The following is a 26,579-nucleotide window of genomic DNA, read 5'->3' as shown; positions in this document are numbered from 1 at the left end:
AAATCCACTTGAGTGTGAATTCCTTAAGTGAGCCTTCTGAATACACCCATGATCCCAAATATGTGCACTCCAAGTGAATGCCACATTAGATCCTGATGGTTGGACAGGCAGGCAAATTCCCACTCAGAGCATATTGCTGGAGCTATGGGTCTGCGCAACCACACAGAAGGAAGAAGCAGATGATGAATCCTGATGTTTGTGCATGCCAGAATTGTAGTGACAATAATGGTACTTAAATCCTTTTGGGGATTTAAGTACCATTAAGGTGCTTTAGTTCTTGAACTAAAATTCAAGCACTAAAGAGTATTTCTAAGTATGGACAAGCATATGCATTAGTAAGGGAACAGAAGGTAATGCCTGGTTTCCTTTAAAATGAATTCTGTCTAAAACACTCAGTTAACGTTTTTAGGTCACCCTAGTAACACCATCAACATTACCATAGTATATGGAATGTCTTTCTTATATGGAAAGACAGATCACTCCAACCTCATGAAAAGGTAATTCTACTTCTCTGACTCATGGTAATAAATCCACACTTGTGGAATCAAATGGACAGTCACCAACCGTCTTGAGCGTCCAATGATGTCAGGTTAGTTGACTATTCAATATGTGTAAATTTGAAAAAATATAGTAAGTGTCATACTTAAATTTATAATCCCCCAGAGTTCAGCATGTTCCGAGCAATTAGCACAAAATTACTGCCAGAGATGTGATATAGTAGAATAAATAACACTTTAAAAAGATACAGATGTTAAATGTGTATGTGCCTTCGAGACTTGTGTTAAACATTTAAAAATAACCTCAGCGATTATTGGTGCATTTAGATTTTATAAGATCTAGGATTGGCAGAGGACCCTGTGTTTCTTGCTCTGTTACTGTACCACACGTGTGATCTGTAATAAATTTCAGAGGGAGGTCTTTTTTTGTCCCTTCCAGAGTTTTACTAAGTAAGAGTGCAGCAAGCTAAATTCAGAAGCAGGGTCGGAAGGAGGATCCGGGGAACTACAGGCCTGTGAGCCTGACCTCGGTACCAGGAAAGATCATGGAGAGGATCATCTTGAGTGAGCTCTCACGGCAAGTGCAGGGCAGCCAAGGGATCAGGGCCAGCCAGCATGGGTTTAGGAAAGGGAGGTCCTGCTCAACCAACCTGATCTCTTTCTATGACCATGTGACCCGCCTTCTGGACACGGGGAAGGCTGTGGACATTGTCTGTCTGGACTTTGGTAAGGCCTTTGACACCGTCCCCCACAGCATTCTCCTGGAGAAGCTGGCGAATCATGGCATAGACAAGTGTACTCTTCACTGGGTTAAAAACTGGCTGGATGGCCGTGCCCAGAGAGTTGTGATTAATGGGGTGAAATCCTCTTGGCAGCCGGTCACCAGTGGTGTCCCTCAGGGCTCAGTCTTGGGTCCAGTTTTGTTTAATATCTTTATCAATGATCTGGATGAGGGGATTGAGTGCACCCTCAGTAAGTTTGCAGATGACACCAAACTAGGTGGGAGTGTTGATCTGCTTGAGGGTAGGAAGGCTCTACAGAGGGACCTGGACAGGCTGGATCAATGGGCCAAAGCCAGCTGTATGAGGTTTAATAAGGCCAAGTGCGGGGTCCTGCATTTCAGTCACAACAACCCCAAGCAGCGCTACAGGCTTGGGGAAGAGTGGCTGGAAAGCCGCCCAGTAGAAAAGGACCTGGGGGTGCTGGTGGATGGCCAGCTTAACATGAGCCAGCAGTGTGCCCAGGTGTCCAAGAGGGCCAACAGCATTCTGGCTTGTATCAGGAATAGCGTGGCCAGCACAAGCAGGGAAGTGATCGTGCCTCTGTACTCGGCCCCGGTGAGGCCCCACCTCGAGTGCTGTGTTCAGTTCTGGGCCCCTCTGTACAAGAGGGACATTGAAGTGCTGGAGCGTGTCCAGAGGAGAGCTACCAGGCTGGTGAGGGGTCTGGAGACCAGGTCATATGAGGAGAGGCTGAGGGAGCTGGGCATGTTTAGCTTGGAGAAGAGGAGGCTGAGGGGAGACCTCATTGCCCTCTACAACTACCTGAAAGGAGGTTGTAGAGAGGTAGGGGTTGGCCTCTTCTCCCAGGTGAATAATGACAGGACCAGAGGAAATGGTCGGAAGTTGCGGCAGGGGAGGTTTAGATTAGATATTAGGAAGAATTACTTTCCTGAAAGAGTGGTCAGGCACTGGAACAGCCTGCCCAGGGAGGTGGTTGAGTCACCATCCCTGGAGGTATTTAAGAAACATCCAGATTTGCCACTTCAGGGCATGCTCTAGTGGCAGAGATTGTAGGTTGTTTGGTTGGACTCAGTGATCTTGAGGGTCCTTTCCAGCCATGAGGATTCTGTGATTCTGTGATCTCCAAAAACTCTATGGGTCAAATTTAACAGTGACCAAGTAGTGGTACAAACCATAATCCTGGTGTCTAAGAGGAGCAAATCATTGACTTCAGTTGCTTATTCTTCAGAGTCTGTAAGATGAGAATCAACTTACAGGTAATATAAACTGTTCACAGATAGGTGCTGGGCAGAGCGACCTGCACAAATTTAACATGTACTGGCTTGTAAAATGAATATAGTGTTATCTGCCTTATGGCAGAAAGCAACATTGATGGCAGTAGCAGCCTCAGTAACAAGCATTGAGACAGTAGGTTATAAATTTTCCCTCCAAGCTCTCAATTATATGTATCTCCCCTCCTCAGCAGGTAAGCTACAAGTTTTAAACTGAAAAACAAATACTCTCTTATCCCAAGAGTGTCACAGAAACTGTTCCAGCAGAGAAAGCTGAAGGCCAATAGGGAAATAAAGCATTTCTCTTGCATTCTGTCTTTCTGGATGAACAGAACTTGGAAGTGTTACAATAAAGGGTATGAGAAGTTAGAAAGCTACACTTTTGCCTCTCTGGCTCATTTTCAGTCCTTGCCTCCCTTCCCACTCTTGGCCCCCACCTCCCTTCTCAAAACACAAATTACCAGCACATCTATCAACAGATTCTCTTTCCTGCAGCTCACAAGACTCACAGCTCAACCCCTAACGCTGCCAGTTCCTTCAAATGCAGCCACACTTCCCGTGCTGCCGCACTCAGCACGTGCTCCATAGCTTCAGCAGAGAGGCTGAATGCATCATTAATAGCAATTATTCCAATAGCACCTAATGCCCAGCCTGTGGTGACATGAATAACTAACAGAGGAGTTTAAGATTAAACAGTTCTCCCCAAATATATAGGTTATCTTCCCACACTTCTTCCTTTTCAGCATCTCCATTACACTTGTTTTGCATGCTTGCTGAGTGCTGAATTAGCTCAAGTTACTGCATTTTATCACATACTCCTCTTTTAGGAATAATTTACATACAATGAGAAACTTACACCATGATTTAAGTCATTGTTAAACTTCCCTCAGTACACATCGTAATAAACACTGCTTAGAAACCACACATGAATTTGTGGCTTGCTTATGCCAAACAGTAGAAAAATACAAAGTAATGAACCATTCTTTGAAGTGCTAAAATCCTGCCTAGAAGACAAGCAGAGTGCAAAGAGTTGTTTCAATTCAGGTTTTATGAGTGGGGACCAGTCATAAAGGGAGGTTAGACCACAAAGTTTTCTTATTTTAAATGGATGGGAAGCCCAGCCCATGAAATTGCTGGGAGACCTACAGTACTCCACACATTCTCATTAAGTGGACTATTTCATTACTATGAGTGGAAACTGCTTTGTTTTTAAATACAAAAAAAAAAAAATCCCTTATTCTAAAAAAAAAAAAAAAAAAAAAAAAGAAAAGAGAAGAGAAGTCATGAGCGAAAGAGTCTGTTTCAAACTCTTGGCACTAAAAAACCCCACCAGCTATTGCTATTGTTTTACAATAGCAGTTTTAACTTTCAGGAAACTCTGATCACTATGTAACTGTTCCCACCAGACATGGGCAAACAAACCCCTGTAATGTAAGGCTTCGCAAGGAGCAAGCAACACAGTGAGCTCGAGGTCAGCTTCTTAAGCCTTGGAACAGATAGAAAGCTTCCTATTACTTCATTTTTCATCAGTCTGCTAAGAAACAAACCAAGGCAAAGTTATGCCCTTCAGCCTTTCAAATAAATTCTGACCAATCTGGAGAGTCCGTGGTTTAGTACATCTCCCAGTGGTAGGTGTAATTTTCTTGCTAATATATATCTCAGAAACTTTCTCCTGCCTGTAAGTTTTTAGATGATTACACAGATAGCTAGAGCGCCAAATTCATAGATTGGAAGTGAACAGTCAGTTCAGAAAATCCGGATTCATTTTCCATAAAAAGCTCAGAGGTTGACAGTTCTTCATAAAGAGAGGTAAGAGGATTTTCTTTGGCTCTACTGTCATGAATCTCCATTTACATTAATAGAGCAAAACACAGAACATTATTTTATCAGAGTTAAAAACAGGGTAAATGATTGCAAACATCCCTTGGAAGGATGTGCCAGCAATACCTACTGGGTGAAATGATATAAAAACCTGAAGTTTGGCTCTGGAGTTTAGATCCTACAGTCCTGAGTTGGCAAAGATAAGAAATTATAAGAATGATAAGAAAAGATAAGATAAGAAAAAGCTATGAGACTATTTAAGGCAGAGGAAAATATATTCATCTGCTTTTTAAATGGGAATCGAGATAAACAGCAACATAATCCACAGATAAAATATAAGAGGAAAGAAAAATTATTTCAGGGCCCCCTCAAAAATTAACATTCCCAGAAGATGATTCTGAGAGAGGATTTCCCTGAAATACCCTCCCTTCTGATAAATCATAGATCAGCACACTCAGCCTGTGGAAGAAGACAGTTTCTTGCATCTCTCTTGACTTCTAAGGAAATAGTCACCATCCACAGGAAGGAAGTTAATGAAAGCAAATATTAGGGACTGTGGACAATTAGAGAGGAAAAACATAATCTGCAGTCGGTTCTTTTCAGAGGCAACATGAATAATGAAGGTTTCTGCCCCAGGTAACACAGATTTCAGCATGAATTGAACTGATAGCCAATTCCAACAGATACAAAAGGCAGAATTCTATTATTGCAATCTAGTCTTTTACTAGTTCTCTAATGAGCAGCTTGGTTCTTGTACATAATTTGATCACTCATACCCAGAAATGGCTAGCTCATATGGTGACCTTTTAATTCACACACATGCATAGCACTTCCACTGCTTCAACATGAACTGTGAGCATGCTATGAGTAGCACAACACTGAATCACAAAGCCGTGGAGTATTTCATTTCTAGTACAGATAGTGAGAAATAAGATAGAGTTCAAACGCAGGGTTTCTATTCATCGTTTCCTTCTATGAAATGCGGTATTTCCAGTACGTGTTTCTCAATCACACCATCCCCAGATCAGCTCCTGCGAACAGCTCAAAGGCAGGCACCAGATACTTGCTGGCTGGGTAGTAGGCAACACCAAGCAGAAGTGAAACAAGCTTTCAAATGCACTTTGCTCAAAGCAGCTCCATTCCTTCTCCCCCACTGACTGGAGATAAGACAGTGCCTTAACACTTAACATCCAAGTGTATCCTTTCCGTTTCCTCTCCCATCCCCCAAACAACAAGCACAATTCTTTGAAACATTACGTGTTTTGCTTCTTAGACTAACTCAGCACTGTGTCAGCAAATGAGAAGTACACATACCGGTGCCAAAGAGATGCAGTTATTATGCATGGCTTCTGCAAGACCTTCACATATTTCTTGCATTAAACTATGAGTGCATCTTGCATCATCTTGATGTGATTCTCGTATTTTAGTTAATTTGAAACAGCATTGCATGTAGTAAGCTGTACAGAGTTTGGCTCTTTAATGGTAAGTCAACATTAAGCAGATACTCAGACTCGTCACTCCAAGGCTGCTGGCATTTCCATGGGAATGATGATTATTCTCTTAGAACAGCACTGGTTTTGGCTGCTTTCGGCAGGCTGGGCGGCATCATCAGGAGCAGATCATTAAACCTCAACACGTTCCCAAAAGTCATAAACGGAACCGGGTAGGCTGGACAGTGGTCTATACATTTTCTATTTTTATCTGATGATAGCAAAAAAACAAACAAACAAAAAAAAAACCAAAAAAACTTCGTTACTTTGGCCCAAATCCTGCACCTCGGAGAGGTGCCGAGCCCCCTCCGCTGAGGGTTCCGGGCGGGCCGGGCCTGCAGAGCCGGGGCCTCCCCGGAGCTCTCCTCCCCTGTCGCACCGGGAAAGGGCTCCTGGGCGAGCATCGGGTTCTTCATCGTAATCCCGAAACTCTCGATTTTAATTGAAAGGCTTTCACTTTCCGCCGGGCCCGGGTCAGGGAGTCGCCGCTAGGGGACACTGCGGCCCCGGTTACCGCGGCCCGGCGGCTCCTCCCAGGGCTGCCGAGAGGCCCGGCCCGGCCCCACCGCCCCGGCGGGGCTGGAAGGGCCTTCTCCCCCGCCTCCGAGGCACGCTCGGCGGGGCTCACCCCACCTCGGCGGCGGGTCCCACCCCACCTCGGCGGCGGGTCCCTTCCCCGCCCGCCGGCCGCTGAGGGGAAGGGGCGGCCCCCGCGGCGGGGCGGCCGTTGGGAGCGCGGGCGGCCCTGAGGGGGGAGCGCGTTCGCGGCGCGATGGCGGCTGCCCCTCCGCCGCGGGGTAGGCCGGCCCGGTGACCTGGGGCGGCTTTCGGCTGCGCCTTTCCGAGGCCCGTGTCCAAATCCCGGCTCGGAGGTGGCTGGTGCGGGCGGGTCGGTGTGGGGCCGGCCGCAGGGAGCGTGTCACTTCCAGGCACCTTCAACCCGCGCGGCCTGATGGTACGTGCAGGGACTTCCCCGCCTGTCGGCAAGCCCAGATCCTGTAAATGAAAATTCAGGCCCTGCTGGTTATCTGGATGGAGAGTCCCTGAAGGCAATTTATAGACCGTATTTCGTGACTAACAAAATATGGTCACTGGGATTTTCTGATGGCTTTCAGGTATAGCTGCCTTTATGAGAGCAGAACGCAAAGATGACAGCAGCGATGGACAGAGGAAACGTCAATGTCCATTGGGCCTGTTCCACCGCACGGACAAGACACCATAGCCATTTGTGCCATACCGAGTATTCCAAATCAGAGCCGCACAGCTATTGCTGTATGCAAACACTGCACGAAAGCGGTGGACCACAGAGTTACAGACAACTGTCTAAGAACCCTGAGCCAACACCGTTGACACCTATCCTCGGAACACACGCAGAGGCGCTAACTCAAATCCCCAAAACGGGCTGGCCATTTTAGCAAGCACTGACTTTTACAGCACAAGAGGATTGCGGCACATCAGTCTTGCTGAAGTCATGTAATGGTGAAAACGCTGCAGAGTCGTGCGGTTTGCCCTATGAAGGGCAAGTCTTAAAGGAATCAATACTAGCCAATTGGTTTAATTTTTTACGTTATTATCACTCGAAAAAATCAGAAAGAACTGAAATATAGGGTATGTAGAGGAAAAGCACAAGATTCAGTGAGATTGCTTTGTGTTCTGAGTGGCATTTTGGGGATTTAAACCTCACCTGAGAAAATTGTTAATGTTTTGCAGCTCCCAGGGGAGTCCTGTGGAGCACATTCCTGCACATCATAGACTAACGTCTTGCCTGGGAGTCCTGCCTCATTTCTTGGGAACCATTATTCTGTACATCAGATGCTGTGTAAGCTATTTTTCCACTACATTTTTCAACTCTTTTTGTAATAAAAACAGTATGATGAAACTACAAGAAGCATTCACTTCCAAATGACATTATTCCATTTTATTTGTGATGACAAACATTTCTACAGAGTGAATTGATGTATGGATGGACTGCCTATCCTGCCTGATCCATGGGATTCAAATGCACTGGGCATATCGTGCTTGCATTGCTGTGAAGGCTAGTTTAGGATTTTGAAATGCTAAAACCAACTACGACAAGTAATCTCTTACTGGGTATCAACCAGTACTGCTTTAGCAAGTATCAGGGTAGAGGTGAAAATGATTTAGCACTGAAGTCCTCTTGAAGGCATGAATTTCTTAAAAAATAAAGACAAGTGTGACACTAAAGGTTCACAAAATACCTAAGAAGACACTACCAGAAAGAATACCTTCACATACAAAATCAAAAACTCATCATTCTCATCACAGAAAAACCTCAAACTCGGTCATGAATTCTTCCAGTGTTTTCTCTACGTTATTTGGTCCCAAAGGAAAGTGGAGAAGGAGAGGAATCTTTTCATATTATTACATCTGAATCAATAAAGTTCCAGAGAAATGATGACCATTAAGACTATGGTTCTGAGTAACCAGCTTGTCTTTTTCATCTGCTTGAAAGTGGTTAATTCAGGAAATGAGTGATAGCATCACAACCACCTATTAATGTCCAAGAGTTCAGCTACTACTAAAGCATGTTAACAAGCCAGCTGAGATAGGTATGCAGCTATCAAATGACAGATAATCTATCCTGTTTATGTATACAAATGTTGGATGCCAAATGAGGATGAAGCGGTTCATGTCACAAGTGTTTGGTAGCAAGCACAACCTACCAATTGAAGGCATTCCCCTGCCTTTACTTCTGTCGTGGCAAGCTCCCTTCTTTCAGCTGTGCCATTCCTGCTGTTTGTCAAGCCATTATGTGAACAGGATCAGGCAACTAACACTCAAAAAAAGGTTCTTTTTCATGCAAGATTACTTTTCAACCAGCTACAGTTCACTGACTGGGTTTATTATGCAGCCCATAAGTATTGTGCTGGTACCACAAAGAGGGCAGCAATACGGGAGAAAGGTGGGGGTGAGCAGGTAAGACCTGCTTTAGCTGATGTTGCCACCCAGAGAACTGTTTGTGCACCTAATGACAAAGGACTGCTTTTGGTGCTTTTACACATCCCTACACACTGAAAATACACTCAAACAGTATCCAAAGTTCATTTTTCCCTCTGGATGTCTGAATTCTCTACCCTTTCCCTTGCTCTTCCCCCACGCTCAGCAGGAACCGAACACCTTGGTTCTGAAACCCTGACAGAAAGGCAGTCCCTGATGACAAATCCCAATGACTTGGAGGTGGGGAGGAACGGGTTTCACACCATCACTTCTCACAAGTTTAAAACCAAAACTTCTCACTCTCTGACTCCATCGGTAATAAAACACAAATAAGCATACTGCAATGTCTTACCTTAAAGCATCAGTGGCCTTTCAAAGGAACCAAGGCATCTGAGTGAGAACTGAAGTAGGTTAAGCAGGGGTATGTCCCCTTCTCTCGGTTCTGGTAATCAATAGCAGAGTGATATCCATGCACCAAAAACTGTGGCTGCTAAATTTACCAGAGCCAATTTGCCAGTGCTCTTACTCAGCTGGAATGTACCCACATGAACACTCCTACTGAAATCAGCTTGTAAATTAGAGAAATGTCCTCCACACCCATTTTAAAATTCCTTTGTGTTGCCAAGATGGCATTAAGGGGTGGGGGAGGGAGGTATAGGGAAGGAAACAGGTGTGATGTTTTATTGTATTAGTTAAGTTGTTGGGACTGCAATTTTGAAATCAGTAAGACAAATCATCCAAGTGTTTGGCAACACATGCATAAGTTTACAATTTCCCATAAGACTTTGAGAAAATCTAGACTGTAACATGCAATTTCAGAACCTGAATATGGATTCATGCATGCAGAGCTCTTGTGCTCTCACTGGGAGTATCAGCACACGATTAAATGAAAATATTTAAATTTACTAACTACAGTGCTGAAACAGTAACGCAAGTCTTGGTTTGCAATCCAAGAAGATCCACTTTCATGCCAAATATACATGAATTAAACTCACATCATACAGTTCCCTGAGAGGACTGAAAATTAAAAAGAAATCAGCTCCCTTAAACTCTGGAGAGTAACCTCAGAGAACTAACGCTTGGTTACTAATTGAATGACATCAGAAAGCAGCCATCAGCAGTATTCTGCCAATTTCCTAGACACTGGAGAATTTTGGTAAGAGTTGCATTAAATGATCTGTCATCAACCAAATATTAATCTCTCAGTATTTTATTACTCAGTCTTAAACAGGGCCTTCTGGAGGGCATGAATTATTTGGCAATGGAAGGCAGTAATTACAAAGTGAGGTATAGTGTAGCAAACATGACAAATGAGTTAAAACAGTGTCTGGGGACCATTTAATATTGTGCTGGCAAACAGAATGTGTTATAAAACCATTTTAGAGAGAACAGATATAATGCAGGAGTCTAGCAAAAAGGAACCCTGAAGCAGAAAATTCCTTTTTTTCATTTCTCACGTTAAGGCATAACCTGTCAGGCTACACTCCCTTAGTGGAGCAGTAGATTCTGCCTATGCAGACCACCATGTGGATGCGCCAAGTTTCTTGAATGTGCTACAGGACTGGACACATTTTTTAAACATGTAGTAATCGCTGTACACGAGATGCCATGTTCTATGGTCTGCCTTTTGGGTGCCATGTGGCTGATGACAGCCTCGCTGAACTCAGTGGTGAAGGGCCTCCAAGTAGCAGCCGAGTTAAACTGAGGAAATATGCACTATACATGTGCGTAACACTGACATAGTTCTGGTGTAGTTAAGAAAATATTTCAGTAAAGTGAAAACAAAATCACACTGAATTATTACAGTTCAAACATCCCAACCTGAGCCAAGTGTGAACAGATACTATTGTGATGGGCATGTAATAATCATAGAATCATAGAATGGTTCGGGTTGGAAGGGACGTTAAAGGTCATCCCATTCCAACCCCCCTGCCATGGGCAGGGACACCTCCCACTAGACCAGGCTGCTCAAAGCCTCATCCAGCCTGGCCTTGAACGCTTGTGTGTGTTCAGCCTGGTCTTGAACACGCAATAATACAGATGTATTGTGAAGGGACAGTAAAAAAAGCTAAAATCAAAGTGTACAAGGGATCAGCTGTCATAGGGCAGGGCATATGGCTGATAAAAAGATAAGTGGCTTTGGAAGGCACCACTGAATTATTAGGAAGGCTCAACCCATGAGACACAGAACCGACCATTGCAGGCCACATGATACAGCCTGATATTCCCACAGCTGTCATTATTGCATGACAAAGCATGAGTAACAGCAGAGGAGTTCTGTTCAAGTGTATCAGTGCACGGAAAGACCAGGAAAGTACTGGAACATTTCCCTGAATTGGCTACTTATTGCAACAAATCCTTTGCCTTGAAGAACTTATATTCTTAGTAGGTAAAATGGGTAGATGGCGCTGGAAAGAGATACATTTTACCTGATGAAGGATCAATAGCAATGTACTTTTGTACTTTGCAAAGCATGATGGCCCTGAAAGAAGAGCATTTTGAAAATGTATAGCATAATGCAAAAAAAAAAAAAAAAAAAAGAAGGAAGTCATTAATATTATTGTAATGTTATTATTAGGGAAATTGGAATGTTTGTAAGCAAAGAAGTAGAGACTGCATGTTGACTTGGGATAGATTACTGCTTTCTCACTCATTTTTAATATACATTCAGTAACTGAATTATTGCTCTTGAAACACTACTATTTAGGTATAAAAAAAATATTCAGACTGTGCAATGTGATTTTTATTAAGAAATAATGCAACAGTTTAATATCCCTATGTTATCATTTGTAATAGTATATTCTTCAAGTTTGTGAGAGTAAACCAAGAAAACAACAGCCAACAGTCTCTCCATATGCATCTGATGTCACATACTGCTATAAAAGTGAAATTGAAAACACATCATCCATTTTTTCTTTTGAATGTATGTAGCTGGCATTTAAAAAGTAAAAAAATTTCATTGTTCCTCAACCGTTATAAAAGCTATAACTTGGATTCAAAGTAATTATCTACAATTGTACATTGTTTCCTGAACTTGTAGTTGGAAATATAAAGAAAATAAATGGAAACAAATGATGATGGAAAACCAATTGGTGAAAACTGTAGGAATTGGTTTTCATATGAATTAAACAGAATTTTTTTTAATTAAATAGAATTTTTTGGATTTTGTAAAATATCAAATTGACATAAAAAGCTTATCATCTAATAATTTATGGGGAAAAAGTTTGATCACATAGTTTCTTAACATGATGGTAAAAATACAGAGGTATTTACATGTGAGCATCATTTAAAATTGCTCATAAAAAGCCTGAGTAGTCATGTAACTTTATATTACAGCTCTCAATCACCCATATCCCTGTTTATACTCTTCTGCTTGAATTGTATCCTCTCCCTGCTGCAAGCTGCTCTGCGTGGGCTGATCTCACTGAGTGTTCAAGACTCTCTGAGTTATCTGAAACTCCAGACAGGAGAAGCGTGGGACTACCAGCAGGACAAAGGTTCAAACCAAGGCAAGCTCCCTCAGCATTTTATTCACCTGGGAAAAGGGACTTCTGTACTTACATACACAATACATAAGTTGCTGTCATTAATTTCTTCCCCTGTATGATCAAAAAGTCTCTTTCAAATGTGATGACTCTTGGCCATTAATCAAGTCCTTAAACACAGCTGATGGACCACCTACCCCTAGAAAGGCATGAGCAAGGGTGCGTAACCTCTCAGTGCACTGACAGAATAGGTCCCGAGTCCATACTGGAACTTAGCAAACAAATGGGATGACCAGAATTTACAAGGGAAATTTCTAGCCTATGTACAATTGTCATTTACAGTAAAAAAAGAAAGAAAAAATATTCATCTCTAGAGATTATTTACCTCGCAACCCAATAGTGCACTTGGAAATTACTGTACCCTAAAACAGCTCTGATAAGCAAAGATGAAACTCAAGTAGCTAAAAGGGAACTAGCAGATCTCTTGCTTAGTATCAAATCCTGTTTTAAAACCTTCTGCTCTTAAAGACATCCTGTTTATATATTTAATCAATGAACTGGATGTAACAGAAACAAAATGTTTCTGTAAAATGCATATTTGCAAAGTTGGAGTAACTCAGCTTTTAAAATAAACAACTAAACAGTTTGGGAAATTCCCCAAATTCCTGTTAGATTTTGTTTCTCTTTCTCTGTGAACAGTTTTCTGACTTTTCTGGGAACATATCAGGGTTCAATGGTAAGCATTTAGAAAAAAAAAAAAATAATCCCTTTCTTTTCTGCTCTTTCCTTACCTGGATGCTATCAAAGCTTTCAATTTGACAAGAGACTTTGCTTCTGACAAAACCTTACATCTGTGTTAGCTCTCCTGTCAAAATGAGCTTCTGGATAATGATGTGAGAGTCAGGGCCTCCAGGGGGTTGCTTGTATTTGTTCTGTTTTGTTTGTTTTAAGATCATCTTGCTTTTAAAGATCAATTGCAAGCCTTCTCCAAAGAGAATAAGGACATGGGATAGGAGGAAATATTTTGGATCACCAGTGTAGTCAGTTGGTCTCACATTAAATAATCAAGCTTCACCCTAAAACTAAGCAGGTTGCATGCATACAAGCCTACCTACAAAATTGCTCACATACACCATTTCTGTTGGAAGGCTGTTCCTGAGCATCTTTCTTCTGACACGTAGGAACTTCCTCACATATATTGCTCAAAAATATGTGCAAGTTATAGCTATTTATTCTTCTACTAATGTTACTCCTTATGTACAATAGCCCTTTCCCTTATATGGTATTTACTCTGCTGTAATTACATAGACAGTGATCCTACCACTTCTCAGACTTGATCTAAAATGAAGTCTGAAAAAAATGGATTCCTAATTCCCTTAATCTTTCTGGTAGCCCTTCTGTGTACCTGTAATAGTTTTGGTTCATCTTTCTTCGTCATGGTTGAGCAGAAATGTATGCAGAATTCCAGATGAGGTTTTGACATGTCCTTGCATAATTACATTGAGATTTCTCCCTTTAAGAACACAAATACACAAATAAAGAAATTACCCCGTTCCTACGCATCAGAGTTCCTATTTAACTTCCCTTTCACCCCACTGCATTGATGCCTCAGCATTAGTTACCAACTAATATGCCTTTGCTTGTTCATTCCATTGTCCTTTCCAATTGATGACTGTCCACCTCGTGACAGGAATTCTTGTTAATAATTTTTCAAGTTTGTGATTGTATACTTTGCATCATGACAGGGTTCAAGGTAATCTCATCTAGGTTCACTTTGCCACAAAAGGCCAGACCAGATGATCTTCTGAGGTCCCTTCCAACCTGGGCTGTTCTATGATTCTATGATTCATTATCATGGCATTTCTATTCTCTTCTGCAAGGTCATGCAGTTTCTTTTGCATTATATTCCAATCTTCTTCTATACTAATAGTTCCTTTGTATCCAAAGTCCTTATCAAAGATACCAAATGTGTGGTCTGCGATCAATCCTTGATAACCTCCACTTATAAATATTTCTTTAGCCTGATGGCTCCCTTTTCGAAAAAAATATCACCGTTTTCATGCAGATAGTTCTCTGGTTATTTTTCAATTCTTGGACTACTTTGCATCATCTGCAGCTGAAGTAATTGTATCTTGTATAGCACTGCATCAAATATTTAAGAAGAGTCTTGTTGCTTATTCCTTATCTTCAATTATTTTACCTAAGACAGATAACAAATTAGTATTCTCAAAATTTACTTTACAATGGGAAGACAAATCTTCAGAGTTTGTTTATCCCAAGAGAGATTACTTATGACCCTTGCTTAGAATCTCAAGAGTTTTGACATTTTAATAATTTAGAATAATGAAAACATTACAACAAGTTCATTGTAAGACAGTTAAAGGAGAAAGTTCTTCCAGTAATTGGAGACATCTATCCAGAACTGAGTTCTGAGGGCAACGGTCTGTGGTAGACTTAATTGGACAGTACCTGGATAAGTGCAGCAGGCTGTACTGGCAGTCTACAAAGCTTACGAAGCACATACAATAATAACTCTTCTAATGCAGATTTAAAACAAACACACCTATTAGAGATACCATTTTCTGTATGGCTACATGAAGAAGCTGCTTCAGGATGAGATAAGCTGTGAAATTGAAGCACAGTAGTCATTCGGGACCAACTCCTCAAATGAAAGTTTTCATTCTGTACCAGGACAGCCCGTTGTGGTTTAGCTTATCCACTTCTAAAGAGAACTATAATGATTCCCTTAGAGCAGACCAAACACAGAACTAGTAGAGAACAGATTATTTACAAAAGCTATGCCAGCTATTTCCAGAATAGTCAAGCCCTTACATTTGATGTCATGGTTTAAAAATTCAGTGGGAGAAAAGATTCCTACTCTATTCTTACAGATTTTTTCCATTGGAATTATCTAGGAAAAAACCTGAATGAGTACTAGAAAAAGAGCACGCAATCCTAGGGATGACCGTTGCTATGGTTTCCTTATTAAGACTGAACCACTTCAAGCTAGTCTGTAGCTACTCTTGTGTTAAATACTACTCAAGTTAGTAAGCATAGTGCCACATGTCCTCTGAGGTAGCAGTAGGACCGTTTCTGCTTCCAGTGAAATCAACGTAAACCCCGTGTTTCTGCAAAGAATTAATCCAAATTCTTTCACTCCCTTGTATGCCCACACCACATGCTGTATGTACATGTAAAATGTGTCTCCAGTGACTACTTGACAGTAACCCAGGGTTTGCAAACAAAAAACTCCTACCCTTTTATAAAGAGAATAACAGTAGTCTGTAACAGTAAATAAACCTACCACTTCTCCTGCTTATCAGACGTGCTTCCTTCCTGTGACAGGAATTATATCACTGCACTGATGGGAAGAGGAGAAAAGGGATTTTTTTTGAATGGTTGTTTTATCTATCACTTTCACTGAGGCAGAAATTCTAGACTGATTCACAAATGGAAACCCCAAATGCCATGCAGCAAAGCGTTCATCTATGGACAGGAAACAGTATGGGTTTTATAGGCTAGAGTAAAGGTTATGTTACTTTTAAGTACATTTTAAAAGACTGCACAGACACCTTCCTTAATATTCAAGTGACAAAACCGGCCACACGTAAAAGCCTTTAATCATACACAGGGTATATCAGTGAAGTTCAATTTCCATATACTCCTACAGATTAGCCTTGGTCCTCTAATACCAATAACATTAAGCGATGGTGTCACCAAGCTACATAGGAACAGAAGGAAACAGGAAGAAGGAAAAAAAGAGGCATTGGAAATTAAACGGTGAGAGATTACAAAGGCTACTGCAAATACCAAATGCAGATGAGATCAGCAGGTATTACAGGAGGAGCAGTAGATGACAGTAAAAGGTACCAGGAAAAGAACAGAAAGTCTGTAGAATAGGCTGTTTTAAATATATTTTTAAAAGGTGTTTATTTTTAGCAAGAATCTAGTTGACTACATGAAGATGCTTATAAATGAACGTAAAACATCAGTGGGAAGACTTTCTAATCAGCTGTCTTGAGGTGTAATAGTTGATCTCTGTTATACTCACACTAGCAGTTTTGGGAAGCTTGTCTTTGTCTTTCTGTTGATTTTTTTTTTTTACCTTTGAAGGCTAAAATTATCTTTCCAAAACATGATCAATTGAAATCTGACCCAACAACAACCGAAAGAAATGAATAGACAAATAGCTGGATTGGACCCAGTCTGCTCCTGGAATAAATACTTTTATCTATGGGTAGGTTTGCACTGAGCATTTTGCTTCTTCATTAGAGTCACAGAAAATAAAAAAAGGAAATCCACGCTAACAAAATCTAGCCAAACTGTAACCTTCATTGTGAACCTAAGAGGCAAAATCCAGCTTTCTTGGCAACCCTCATCTAAGTTACACATCCACAAACAAGACTGCAATTCACAGTACTCCTCACATGAACCACCAACTGAATGTAGAAAAGATCTTCCCTACATACCTGCATCTGAAATTCATGTGAATGTAATACAGACATTTGTAGGGAACAAGTCAAACTAACTGGAATCTTTCTGAAGCTAGAATACATCAAGCAGCATTTTAGCCATACGTAGGTAGGAAACATTTTTTGTGATGGTGTAATACTCTGCAGCAAAAGGAGAGGTTTGGATTTAAAAAAGAACATTCTGTTGCTTCCTTAACAAATGGGCCTTTTCCTTTCTGTTCTCCTTTCTGGTTCCCTATTCATGTAAAAATTATCCCAGGCTCCAGAACACACTTTGAGTTTTGAAACTCTCTGTAAATCAATATCATGAACAGCTCCTGCAAAGAGTGTAATCGGCCTGTAGGTGTATTATTTGCTTAAGGATACCTAAGCCTGTGCTTTAACAGTTTGTTGTCCATTTTGACCCATGATTCAGCTATGACATTAATTCTATAAATACATCAGAATGTTGGGTTTATCTGGCTTGGGACACTCATTTTGCTCACTTCTTTTGTTTAGGTTTCATGGCTGTCTTTGAACATTAGTCACCCAATATACTGTTTGTGAGAGATGCCTCGGTTAATCTATTAAACAGAAGAACGATGCATCAGGCCCTTTGGAAATAGTGCTGCTGGGAAAAAAAAAAGTGATGCAATAGATGAAGGAGGAAGAAGCAGCCCAGGCTCCAGGTTCCAAGCCCACTGTTACTAATGGAGGTGATGCACAGGCTGGAGCTACACCCTGAGGTTGTGGGAAGGAACTGGAGGCAGTGAGGGCCCCTGCAGGGCTCCCAGCCCTTCCAAGGAAGAGCAGCATCACCTTGGACTTAGGTTGGTGTTGCCAGCACACAACGTTGCTGTGAATTCAGTTTTTTTCCCCTGAACACTCTGCACAGACACTATACAGTTAGTAGACCAATAAACTCCAATGCAGAAACGGTGGACTAAAGCTTGCATCACAGAACAAGAATAGTGCTTACTGATGAAGAGTGCACAATAGAAGTTGGACTACTAAATAATAAGCTGGAGCCAGTTTCTAGACAGATGTTTAGAAGAAGAATGATGTAAGGAGGAAGATTTTACATGGGGAACTAGATCTCTACTTTTAGAAGCAAGCATCTGTAGGACAAAAATCTTTAAAAGGATTCTGCTGGGATGGACTGTCTTGGTCAAGGCGATTGATCTTTCCTCCTATTTTTGAGGGTCTGCAGGGCTCCACAGGAGAGACCATGCTTTTGCACCAGCCCTGCCTTCAACTAGCTACTTTCCATTCCCAGCCTCAGTTCAATTGCACATACCTTGTTCAGAGATGTGAGACATCCTCTCACTCTCTCTCCATCCTAAGCTATAATGAATTTTCCCAGAGTGGATGCTGTTCATTTCCACTATGCTTCTCCTTCTCCATTACACCTCTACTCTGCCCAAATTACACAGTGGCATCCAGGGCCTGAAGGAATGCGGGTGGGTGGATGAAGATGCTTAAGATTGCTTCCTTTCTTAAGGGCGACACACAGAATTGTATCAAGGACATTATCCAAAATGCCTATTTCGAAGTGTCCTGAAACTTGCGTTTTCATTGGCACCAGATTTTCTTTGCAGGATGACTCAGTTCCTACAGGACCATAAGAAACTTTGAAGACTGCATTTAAGCGACAGATAGCTTCTGCAAATGCTGAAAATTCTCTTGGGGACAACCTAATGCAAACTTTTAAAGAAGCCAACAGCTCACACCTGTTGTCTTGTTTCTAGCCTAAGACGATGGCATGAGAGGGCCCTTTAGAAGGCAGCGTTGACTATGCACTTTCCCCAATTCTATCTTGGCAGTGATTAGCAATGCATCATTCTACTAAAGAAGTTAAAACAGAAAAAAAATCTTTCAGACATTTCAGATCATATTCTGCTGATACATACTACAGTCCTGGTGAGGGGAGAAATTAATCCCGTGAGTTGAACTGAAAAAAATCCAAATGCTGAAGTGAGAGAGTTGGCAAAGGAGTGGGGCTTTTTATTATCTAAAGGTGCTCATTGACTGCGAAATACTATAAGAAAAACACTCTTTGCTGGATCCCAGGCTACAGCATTCACATTCCTAGACCTATTAAGAATCTTCAGAGAAAGTAAACACGTTTTTCTCTATATTTCTCACTAACACTGTCATAATTCTTCCTTTTGGAAAAAAAAAAAAAAAACAATTAAAGAAAACATGTTTTTCTTGCAAGCAGTTATCAAACGTCTTCAGTGTGGACATAGAACAAAATGCTTAGCTAAAGCCAATTTGTTCTATCCATGGGCATCATTTACCAGAAGCAACACGCAAGATGAAGGATAAAGATTTGTTCATTTCCAGTGGGTGCATTAAACCAATAAGTTGTAAAATCTGCTTTTTAAAATAATGTGTAGAACCAGCAAACTCTGTTTTGCTTTTCTTCCACACAGAGCAGGCAATCATCATTAGAAATTGGCCAAGCCATGGTTTAGGATATAAAGCACTCCAAGAATCGTCAGGGCTGACAATTGGGGTTATTAAAGAAATAAAGACTGGGAAAACTCATTTGTTACGCATACTTCCAAAGAGGAACCAATAAAGAGGAGATAACCAAATAAAACAACTGACAGGAAGATTAGCATTAGAGTTTGGATTTAACCAGTAATAAAAAAATAGAGATGTTATAAAGACATTGATTATTGAAGAAGGTGGAGAACATGATAAACGTGGAACATCGCTTTTATTAACCAAACCTGTTTAGAGAAAAAAAACCCAGCAGCCAGAATGTGATATACATGGATGACAACTGACAAAGGGTTACTGGCAGTGGACGTGTGGGAGAAAGGCATCCCAGCCCAAGGTCGGTACTTTTCCCTGTCTACATTCCATCGCGCGATGGTGGGCTGCACCGCACTTTGACATTTCTGAATGCAAAATCGTGGCTTGAAGATTCTACCAAACAAGAAGTCGCATTTCGAATTGTCTTTTTTCCATACTGGTGTTTTCCTGAGATTCAGAAGACTATAACGCTTCAACATGGAGAAGGGCTGCGTGGTCAAATCCAGCCCTCTTCGATGGAAGAACCGGCACCATAAGTAGGCAGTTCATCAAATCTCCCCTGTTAATGGCACTTTCACACATCAAGTTTAAAGACGATCAAGGAGAGCTCTCATCTTGGCAGGCAGCTGGTGAGTGCATCGGGCCTTGGTATGGTCACAAAGTTCATGGTGCAGTGCAATAGCGGACAGATCTTTTCATGATCCTTCAACACTTCACTCAAGTGTTTCATTTCATCTGTTAGCTTTCCGATTTCTCTTTTCAGGGAGGTATTTTCTTGCTCAAGAGACTCATATTCCTGGAAGGAGGGAGAAAAAAAAAACAACCTACTCATAGTCAAAACATTCTTTTCAGTGCTCCCACCTTGAGCATATTCATGTAACTGTAGAAAAACTGCGGTTTCTTATTACAATGTGCAAAATGCTAAGGGAAGACAGGCATAGCCTGGGTGCTGGAACAGGGTAAGTGCTTCACAACCTGCACCCTGACCATGCTGCGGCTCCTTTTATAGCCCCAAAGACCAGGACGTGCCGCTGGCCCTCAGGGCTCCCCAGTAGCCCAGGGCTGCAGGCGTGGGCGGCTGCATCCCCGTGGTGGCCTCTTCCAGCCCTGGGCCACCTCTGCTATGAGGGGCCAAGCAGGGCAGCTCTGCACTGTCAGAGCAGAGAAAATGAAAGCACCCAGTGCAGCTAGGTGCTGGGAAAACCCAGTGCCTGGCATTGCTGGTGAGGAAAGGGCAGCCCCTGCCTCGGGCCACTGCAGGGAAAGGCCATTTACCCAGGTGCTGGCTGAGATGGACACCTAGCACAACATGCCCGGAGCCAGTTGGGCTCCTCCAGCTCAGCCAGGGCTTGTAGGCACCTGCTCAGATGCCTGGAAACTCAGGAACACGAGGAGGGGAGCATCATGCCAGCTTGTTCCCAACCCCACTTTGTCACCAGAAGGTCTGACCACTGCCTTGGTTATCCCTGACCCCAGCTGCTTTTGAGCTAAGGGTTCTCTGGCAATGAATAAGCTGCTATTAACTGCAGGGGAGTTTTGAGATGCTCTACAGCATACATCTGTGACGGATGTGAGACTCGCGTGTCACATTTTTTGATAACTGCATGTTTCAAGTGTCCCTGCTGTCAAGATTTCTCATCCCAAAGAGAAGAGACTCAGAGGTTCAGAGCCAGCCCACGGAAAACCTGCAGGTGTCTGCACCTCGCTGCCGGCCTAGGGCTCAACACTCACCCACTCAATCTCACCTCCCTTGGAAAGCTTCAGACCAAACTTCAAAGCCTACACATGCCTTAAAAGGCCCGTTTACCAGGCAGCAGGGAGAGCCTCTCACGCAATGCTCCTCTGGGCAGCCTGGCGCTGCCTCTGCTGCCCTTTGCTGCAGGAGTTTGGATCCCCTTGCCCCCCCTCACACCCTTCCACCAGCCACCACCTCTCACCCACAGAGTAGAACAGGCATGGTCCTCCTACCACATTGCTGTAGCCAACTCCAGCAAAGTTGTCCATCCCTGACTCTGGCTCTGCTCACCTCTTGTTGCCCCAAACCCCATGGGGTTTGGTTTTGGAGTAAGTGTTACTCTCCCATTGCTCTGTCCCATTTTCAGAGATGAGACTATCAAATTGTTCTCGCTAAGAATGAATGACTATTCAACCAGATCTGCCTGCATCTGGCAAAACCTGCATGCCCGAGAATGAAGATTCCCAGCATGAGGAAGATCCTCGAGTCGAGGAGGAACATCAAAGAGGCTGCAGAACAAAACGATTCCACAAAATCATTTCTGCCCAGAGACGATTCCACAAAAGCCAGGGGTTACCCCTTTCCAGAAGTACCCTGCACCTGGCTTTCTCAGGCGCTGACTCAGAGGAGATCTGGGAAAAACCAAACCCAAAACTCCCCACGCTGTCCCTCTTGGCCTCTGCTGACTGTTGGCAGATCCTTCCACACTGAGAAAGAGAAGAGCCTGTGATGAACCTCTAGAGCTGAACAACTGACTCAGCCACAATCGCAGCAGCAGAACTAACACTTACCCCAAGAGCCCCGGCTGCAACAAAAGCACTGTTGTGCAAGGTAACATCCAAAACCAGAGAAAGGGGATTCCTGTCCTCCAGCGTTTACACTGGGGACACAAGAAAACTGCACCACATTGTGATATTGAGAAGAAGTATTAAGCTGGAAGAATCAGTTACTTTCATGGTTTTTTGGAAACACCCACTGTTACTTATCAGAGCATACAAGTATAACAGCCAACTGAACTGAGCTCTCACGCTTGGAGGTTTTGAAGTTCCTAAGAAGCCTTTTCAACTGGGTATTTCTGTCTCACATCACAGTTTTAGAATTGACTTAAGCCAGCACTGCCACTAAGCAGCATGATCCCCTCCTCCTCCATCGCCTTCTTCCTCGTAAGGCAGCAAGAATTCATCCACTGCCACAGCAAACGTGACAAGCTTACCCAAGAAAATGGGTTTGTTTTAGCCCAGAGGAACCCTGTGATCCAGTTCACTGGGTGGTCACAGGAATAGCAAAAGAAGGTGGGTGAAGTGAGGGCAGGACCGCATGTCTCTCCCTGGCAGTGTCACCGATGGCAGAGCTGCACCATCCAACGTGAGCATCAGTGTCCGGGAGTTCCCGACCAGGCCCCCTGCAGCGCGCCTGTCTCTGCCTCACACCCACAGCTCTCTCAGCTGGATTAGCGTGAAGACAGGCCCACATCTGCTTAAGAAGTCCCACTTCTTGTAAAGTCCCGCACTCGGTACCCAAGCCGTGCCAGCAAAACATCAAGTACCCATTCACCTCGTGAAGTTTATCTGCTTTCTGAGTTTGCTTCTTCCGGCTCCTCTGTGCAGCAACTCGATTTTTTTCTCTCCTCCTTACCTTCCTGTCATCTTCTTCATGACTCTGGAAGACATAAGCCAGAAACATCTCACCGTTTTTTTAAGGTGCGCACGGAGACGCCCGAAGTCAGGTGTATAAGGGTTGCCGAGCGTGAGCGCGTACTCCCAGTTTCACAGCCCCTGCCCCACGGACCGCACGGTGCCCGCAAAGGGCAGCGCGTCCCCCTGCCCCGCTGCGCGGGTGGGGACCGGGGCGGAGGGGTGGAAGCCGGCAGAGAGATGCTGCAGAGCCCCGCGGGCCCCCGCTGTACCGCTGATGGGGGATCCCGGGCACCCCCCGCCACCCGCGCTCCCGCTCTGCCCGGCGGGCGGCGTTTTACACCTGCCTCGCCCCAGGGCGAACGAGGGGACCGAGGTGCGAGAGGCGGCGAGGAAAGCCGGGCTCCCCCTGCCCCCGCGCCGGCTGCCGGCGGAGCGGCCCCGCTCCCCTCCCGCTGACCGCGCCGTGTGCCGCCGGCGGTTCGCCCGCTCTCCTACTTGGAAGAGCCGGCACCACAGACGCCTCCCGGGAAGGGAAGGGCCGATGCCCTTCGGGGAGGCGGGGGAGCGGGCACCGGCGCTGCCCGCGGCGTGACTCAGCCCCATGTGCCCGCCCGCCCGCCCGAGCCCCGCCGCCCTGCCCCTACCTGATGGCTGCCCTCGGCCGCCCCGCTCCGGGGCAGAGCGCTGCCCCCCGCCGCCGCCACCGGGACGGCGCACGACATCCCGCCGGCTGCGGAGCCGCCCCGGGGCGCCGCTGGGCTCCCCCGGCCCGCCGAGGGGTGGGAAGCGAGGGGAGGTCAGGGCGGGCCGGGGCGGAGCGGGGCAGGGGGACGCACCGCCCCGGGACGCCCCGGCACCTGGCACCCCCCCGGCCCGGGGGCGGAGCCGCCGTCCCGCCGCGGGAGCCCCGCTCCGGGCCGCCCCGCCGCCCGCATGGCCGGCACATGGCGCCCGGCGGCAGTGGCGCCGCGCCCGGGGAACCGGGAACCCCGGGACTCCCCCGACCCCCCATCCCGCACTGCGTCCCCCTGGGGCTGAGCCCCCCGCGCCGGCAAGAGCGCCCCGTCCCCCGAGACCGCGGGGTCGGCTCAGCCCCCGGGAACCGGGGGAAAGCCCGCACCCCCGGGGCACGGCGCTGGTGGGCAGGAGCCGCCTGAAAATCCCTCGGAGAGCCCCAGCCCCGGGGGCCGGCGCCCCTCCGGGCGACCCGACTTATGCTTTCGCCTGCAGAAATAACCGCCCCGCGCTTTCTCTTCTCCCCACATCCCCTCCCGGCGGCGGGGCGGGGAGGCCGGGCTGCCCCCGGTAGCCGGCACACCCCTGCCGCGGCGACCCCCGCTCCCCCCGGTGCTCGGGGCCGGCTCACCCCCGGCCGCTCCTGCCCGCCGCGCTCCTGCGACATGGGCTCTCCAAAGCGGCGTGAGCTCCAGCGAGGAGACAGCCGGCTCAGCTGCGGGTTCACGGGCGTGAGGACACGGCATCGGTGCTGGGATACAGCGATTTTCGCTTTCGCTACTCGCCCTGTTCCTTTAAATAATAAGGAAATGCCACGGGCTTCTTGTAAAGGCGAAGGACAAGGATCGCTGAGAACACAGTTGCCGCAGACAAAAATGTCTCTGTTCAACCGTTCTGAGGGGAGCATTTTAACAGACTGAACAGCGTTTCTTTTACCCCTCCAAACATTTTCCTTGCGTTTTAATGGAACCGTTATCTTGGCCCTCGCTCTGAAGGGAAGGAAGGTGTTTGCACCGACAGGTACTTCAGCAACATCCTCACTCTACCGTAGGTGCATTTGTATATGGCAACTAACGGCACTCCCGGCTCTGCTCAACTCACAGGGGCAAATCCATGCCAGGAGGGTGACGTACCCCCAAGCTGCAGGGCAGGCAGTCATAAAGCCCCAGGTATCTTAATAAATCGAATACTTCCCTATTTTTCTGGTTTCCTGAGAAGTTTGAGTCATCCAGCTCAGACAAAGATGAGGTTACAAAGTTTGCAAACTGAGTAAATATAGACCATCCTTTCAGGAAGGTCTGGCTCACAGTTCATGCTGAAGGTGAGAGAACCACACTGCCCATGAGCCCAAGAGTCAAACCAAGGTCTGCGCTCTGCCACGGGTTTCCTGGCAGGCTCTGGGACCACCAGCATTACTGGAAAACCCGAGCTGGATTTCCCTTCTCCCCAGCTGTTCCACCTCAAAGCAGCTTATGTCTCCATCTTCCATCTTCTCCATCACCCTGACCTTACCTGCCCTGGGTCTCCCAAACATCTTTCAGGATGTTCCCAGCCCTCTGGTTTCTTTAAAAGCAGCCTTGCTTCTCCCTTCCCCCGTCGTCCAACATGGCAATGCGAGGATGCTCACCAAGGGGGTTCTCATGGAGGCAGCAGAAGTTGTGGGTTCAGCGCAGTTCTCCAGCTGAGAGGATCCAAACCACCATCTCCTGGAAGGCAGCCCTGGCCGCCAGGCGGTGAGCGATTAGAGGGTGAATTGCTCTCAACCGCTCCTTTGAAACAGTCCAATTTTGCATTAACTACACATCACACAGTTAAAGAAAACGAGTAGAAATATGGACACGAGCAAAGACTTCCTTGGGGCAGTTGCTTAAAAACAGAGCGCTGGGCTCCTTGCTGCTTTTGTAACTTAAGCACAGTTGAAGTAAACAGTGTTTTCATAAACTCAGGCAACAGGTATATTCTCTTGCAATAAAATCTATGAACGATGCGGACAAAATACCTCAACAGCCCTTCAGAGCCATCTGCAGGAAAAAAAGCCCCCTTCCACAGAGAGACTTCGAACTGACCCCACACCAAGCCCTCGTGCTTTTCCAAGAATAACGCTGCCGTTAATGGCAACTGCACAAGCAGGCTAACAGCATCAAGTCTCAGCAGCTTACCAAGAATTTATTAGTACTGCATAAATATCTACTTCATCAAACAACGCCCGGCAGCTGTAGAGTAAGGTTTCTGGGATCCCACGAGTATGGGACAAGTCACGGGACGGTCCCCTTGAGCCTGAGTACAGTCTGCTCTTGTTCAAAGTGGCAAAGGAAATGAAAAGTCAGAATTTGCTTGTGGGAACAAGTTTCTGCTCGGTACTAAAGCTATCTCTGGTACATCTGTAGAAATGCCTACACAGTAATTCCAGGTAACGCAGCAGTAAAGGCAGAGCGTTTCTATGCAGGAGAGAAAACAAGCCCAGAAAGCAGTCTAGTCAGCTGAGTTTACATTTTATAATGGCAGTTTATCAGTGATTTTTGTCTGCCCTGAAGCAGCCTACACACATGCAGACTTAGAGTGGCGGAACGCAGCTCAGCATGGCCTGGCTCTTCTGAAGAATGGCACGTATCGGAACAGGGTTTCAGAGGACCAGCGCAACCGAGCTTCCAAACAGGCATCGGTGTCCACATGAAGATTTCTGAAAGAGAAGCTTCCCAGCACACTGTTTGCAATCCCCTTTGTTTGCAATCCCCTTTGTTCAGCAACTACACGAAGCAAACATGTGCATGGACATCGCTCCAATTTGCAAGTTTTTCTTGGGTAGGGATGGCCCAGCCTCACGAGCAACAGTACAGGCTGACAAACAGCGAGACGTTCCACCTCACCCCAAAAAGCCAAGGAATTCAAACGTGCTTTGCAAATGTTCCCAAGCATCCATCACCATTGAGCTGTCTTACAAAATTCAAGGGCTATATAAAGAAAAACTACCAGACATTTCTTGATGCAACACCAATTCGCCTCGAGTTAAAAATAAGAAGTTTGGATGTTGTGACATTTCAGTAGAAGCCCGATTAGACGCTTGTCTTGCACAACACTGCTGATTTCTATGAAAAGTTAACTGAAGGACAAAAGGCTACTGGAATGGGAAAAAAATGAAGTATTTTATATATTTCTGCTAGTGGGAAGAACAGATCCCAGGTGGGGCTAGTTGCAGAGATCACTTGCTGTAG

At 45.1% G+C, this 26,579-nt stretch overlaps 1 protein-coding gene across 1 annotated transcript; it reads right to left on the bottom strand.

The window, feature by feature from the left end:
* Window positions 1-19,374: 19,374 nt before the first annotated feature.
* BATF3 (basic leucine zipper ATF-like transcription factor 3) lies at window positions 19,375-23,498 on the bottom strand. The gene is made up of 3 exons (XM_063330973.1): window positions 23,277-23,498; window positions 22,550-22,654; window positions 19,375-20,056 (listed from the first exon to the last, which is right to left on the bottom strand). Exons 1-3 carry the CDS (start codon window positions 23,352-23,354, stop codon window positions 19,871-19,873), a joined length of 369 nt encoding a protein of 122 aa, XP_063187043.1. The 5' UTR covers window positions 23,355-23,498; the 3' UTR covers window positions 19,375-19,870.
* Window positions 23,499-26,579: the final 3,081 nt, after the last annotated feature.

The sequence above is a fragment of the Chroicocephalus ridibundus genome, chromosome 3 (genome assembly GCF_963924245.1).
Source record: "Chroicocephalus ridibundus chromosome 3, bChrRid1.1, whole genome shotgun sequence".
NCBI classification, from domain to species: domain Eukaryota; kingdom Metazoa; phylum Chordata; class Aves; order Charadriiformes; family Laridae; genus Chroicocephalus; species Chroicocephalus ridibundus.
The sequence above is the reverse complement of the archived record's forward strand: the minus strand, read 5'-3'. Positions and strand labels throughout refer to the sequence as shown.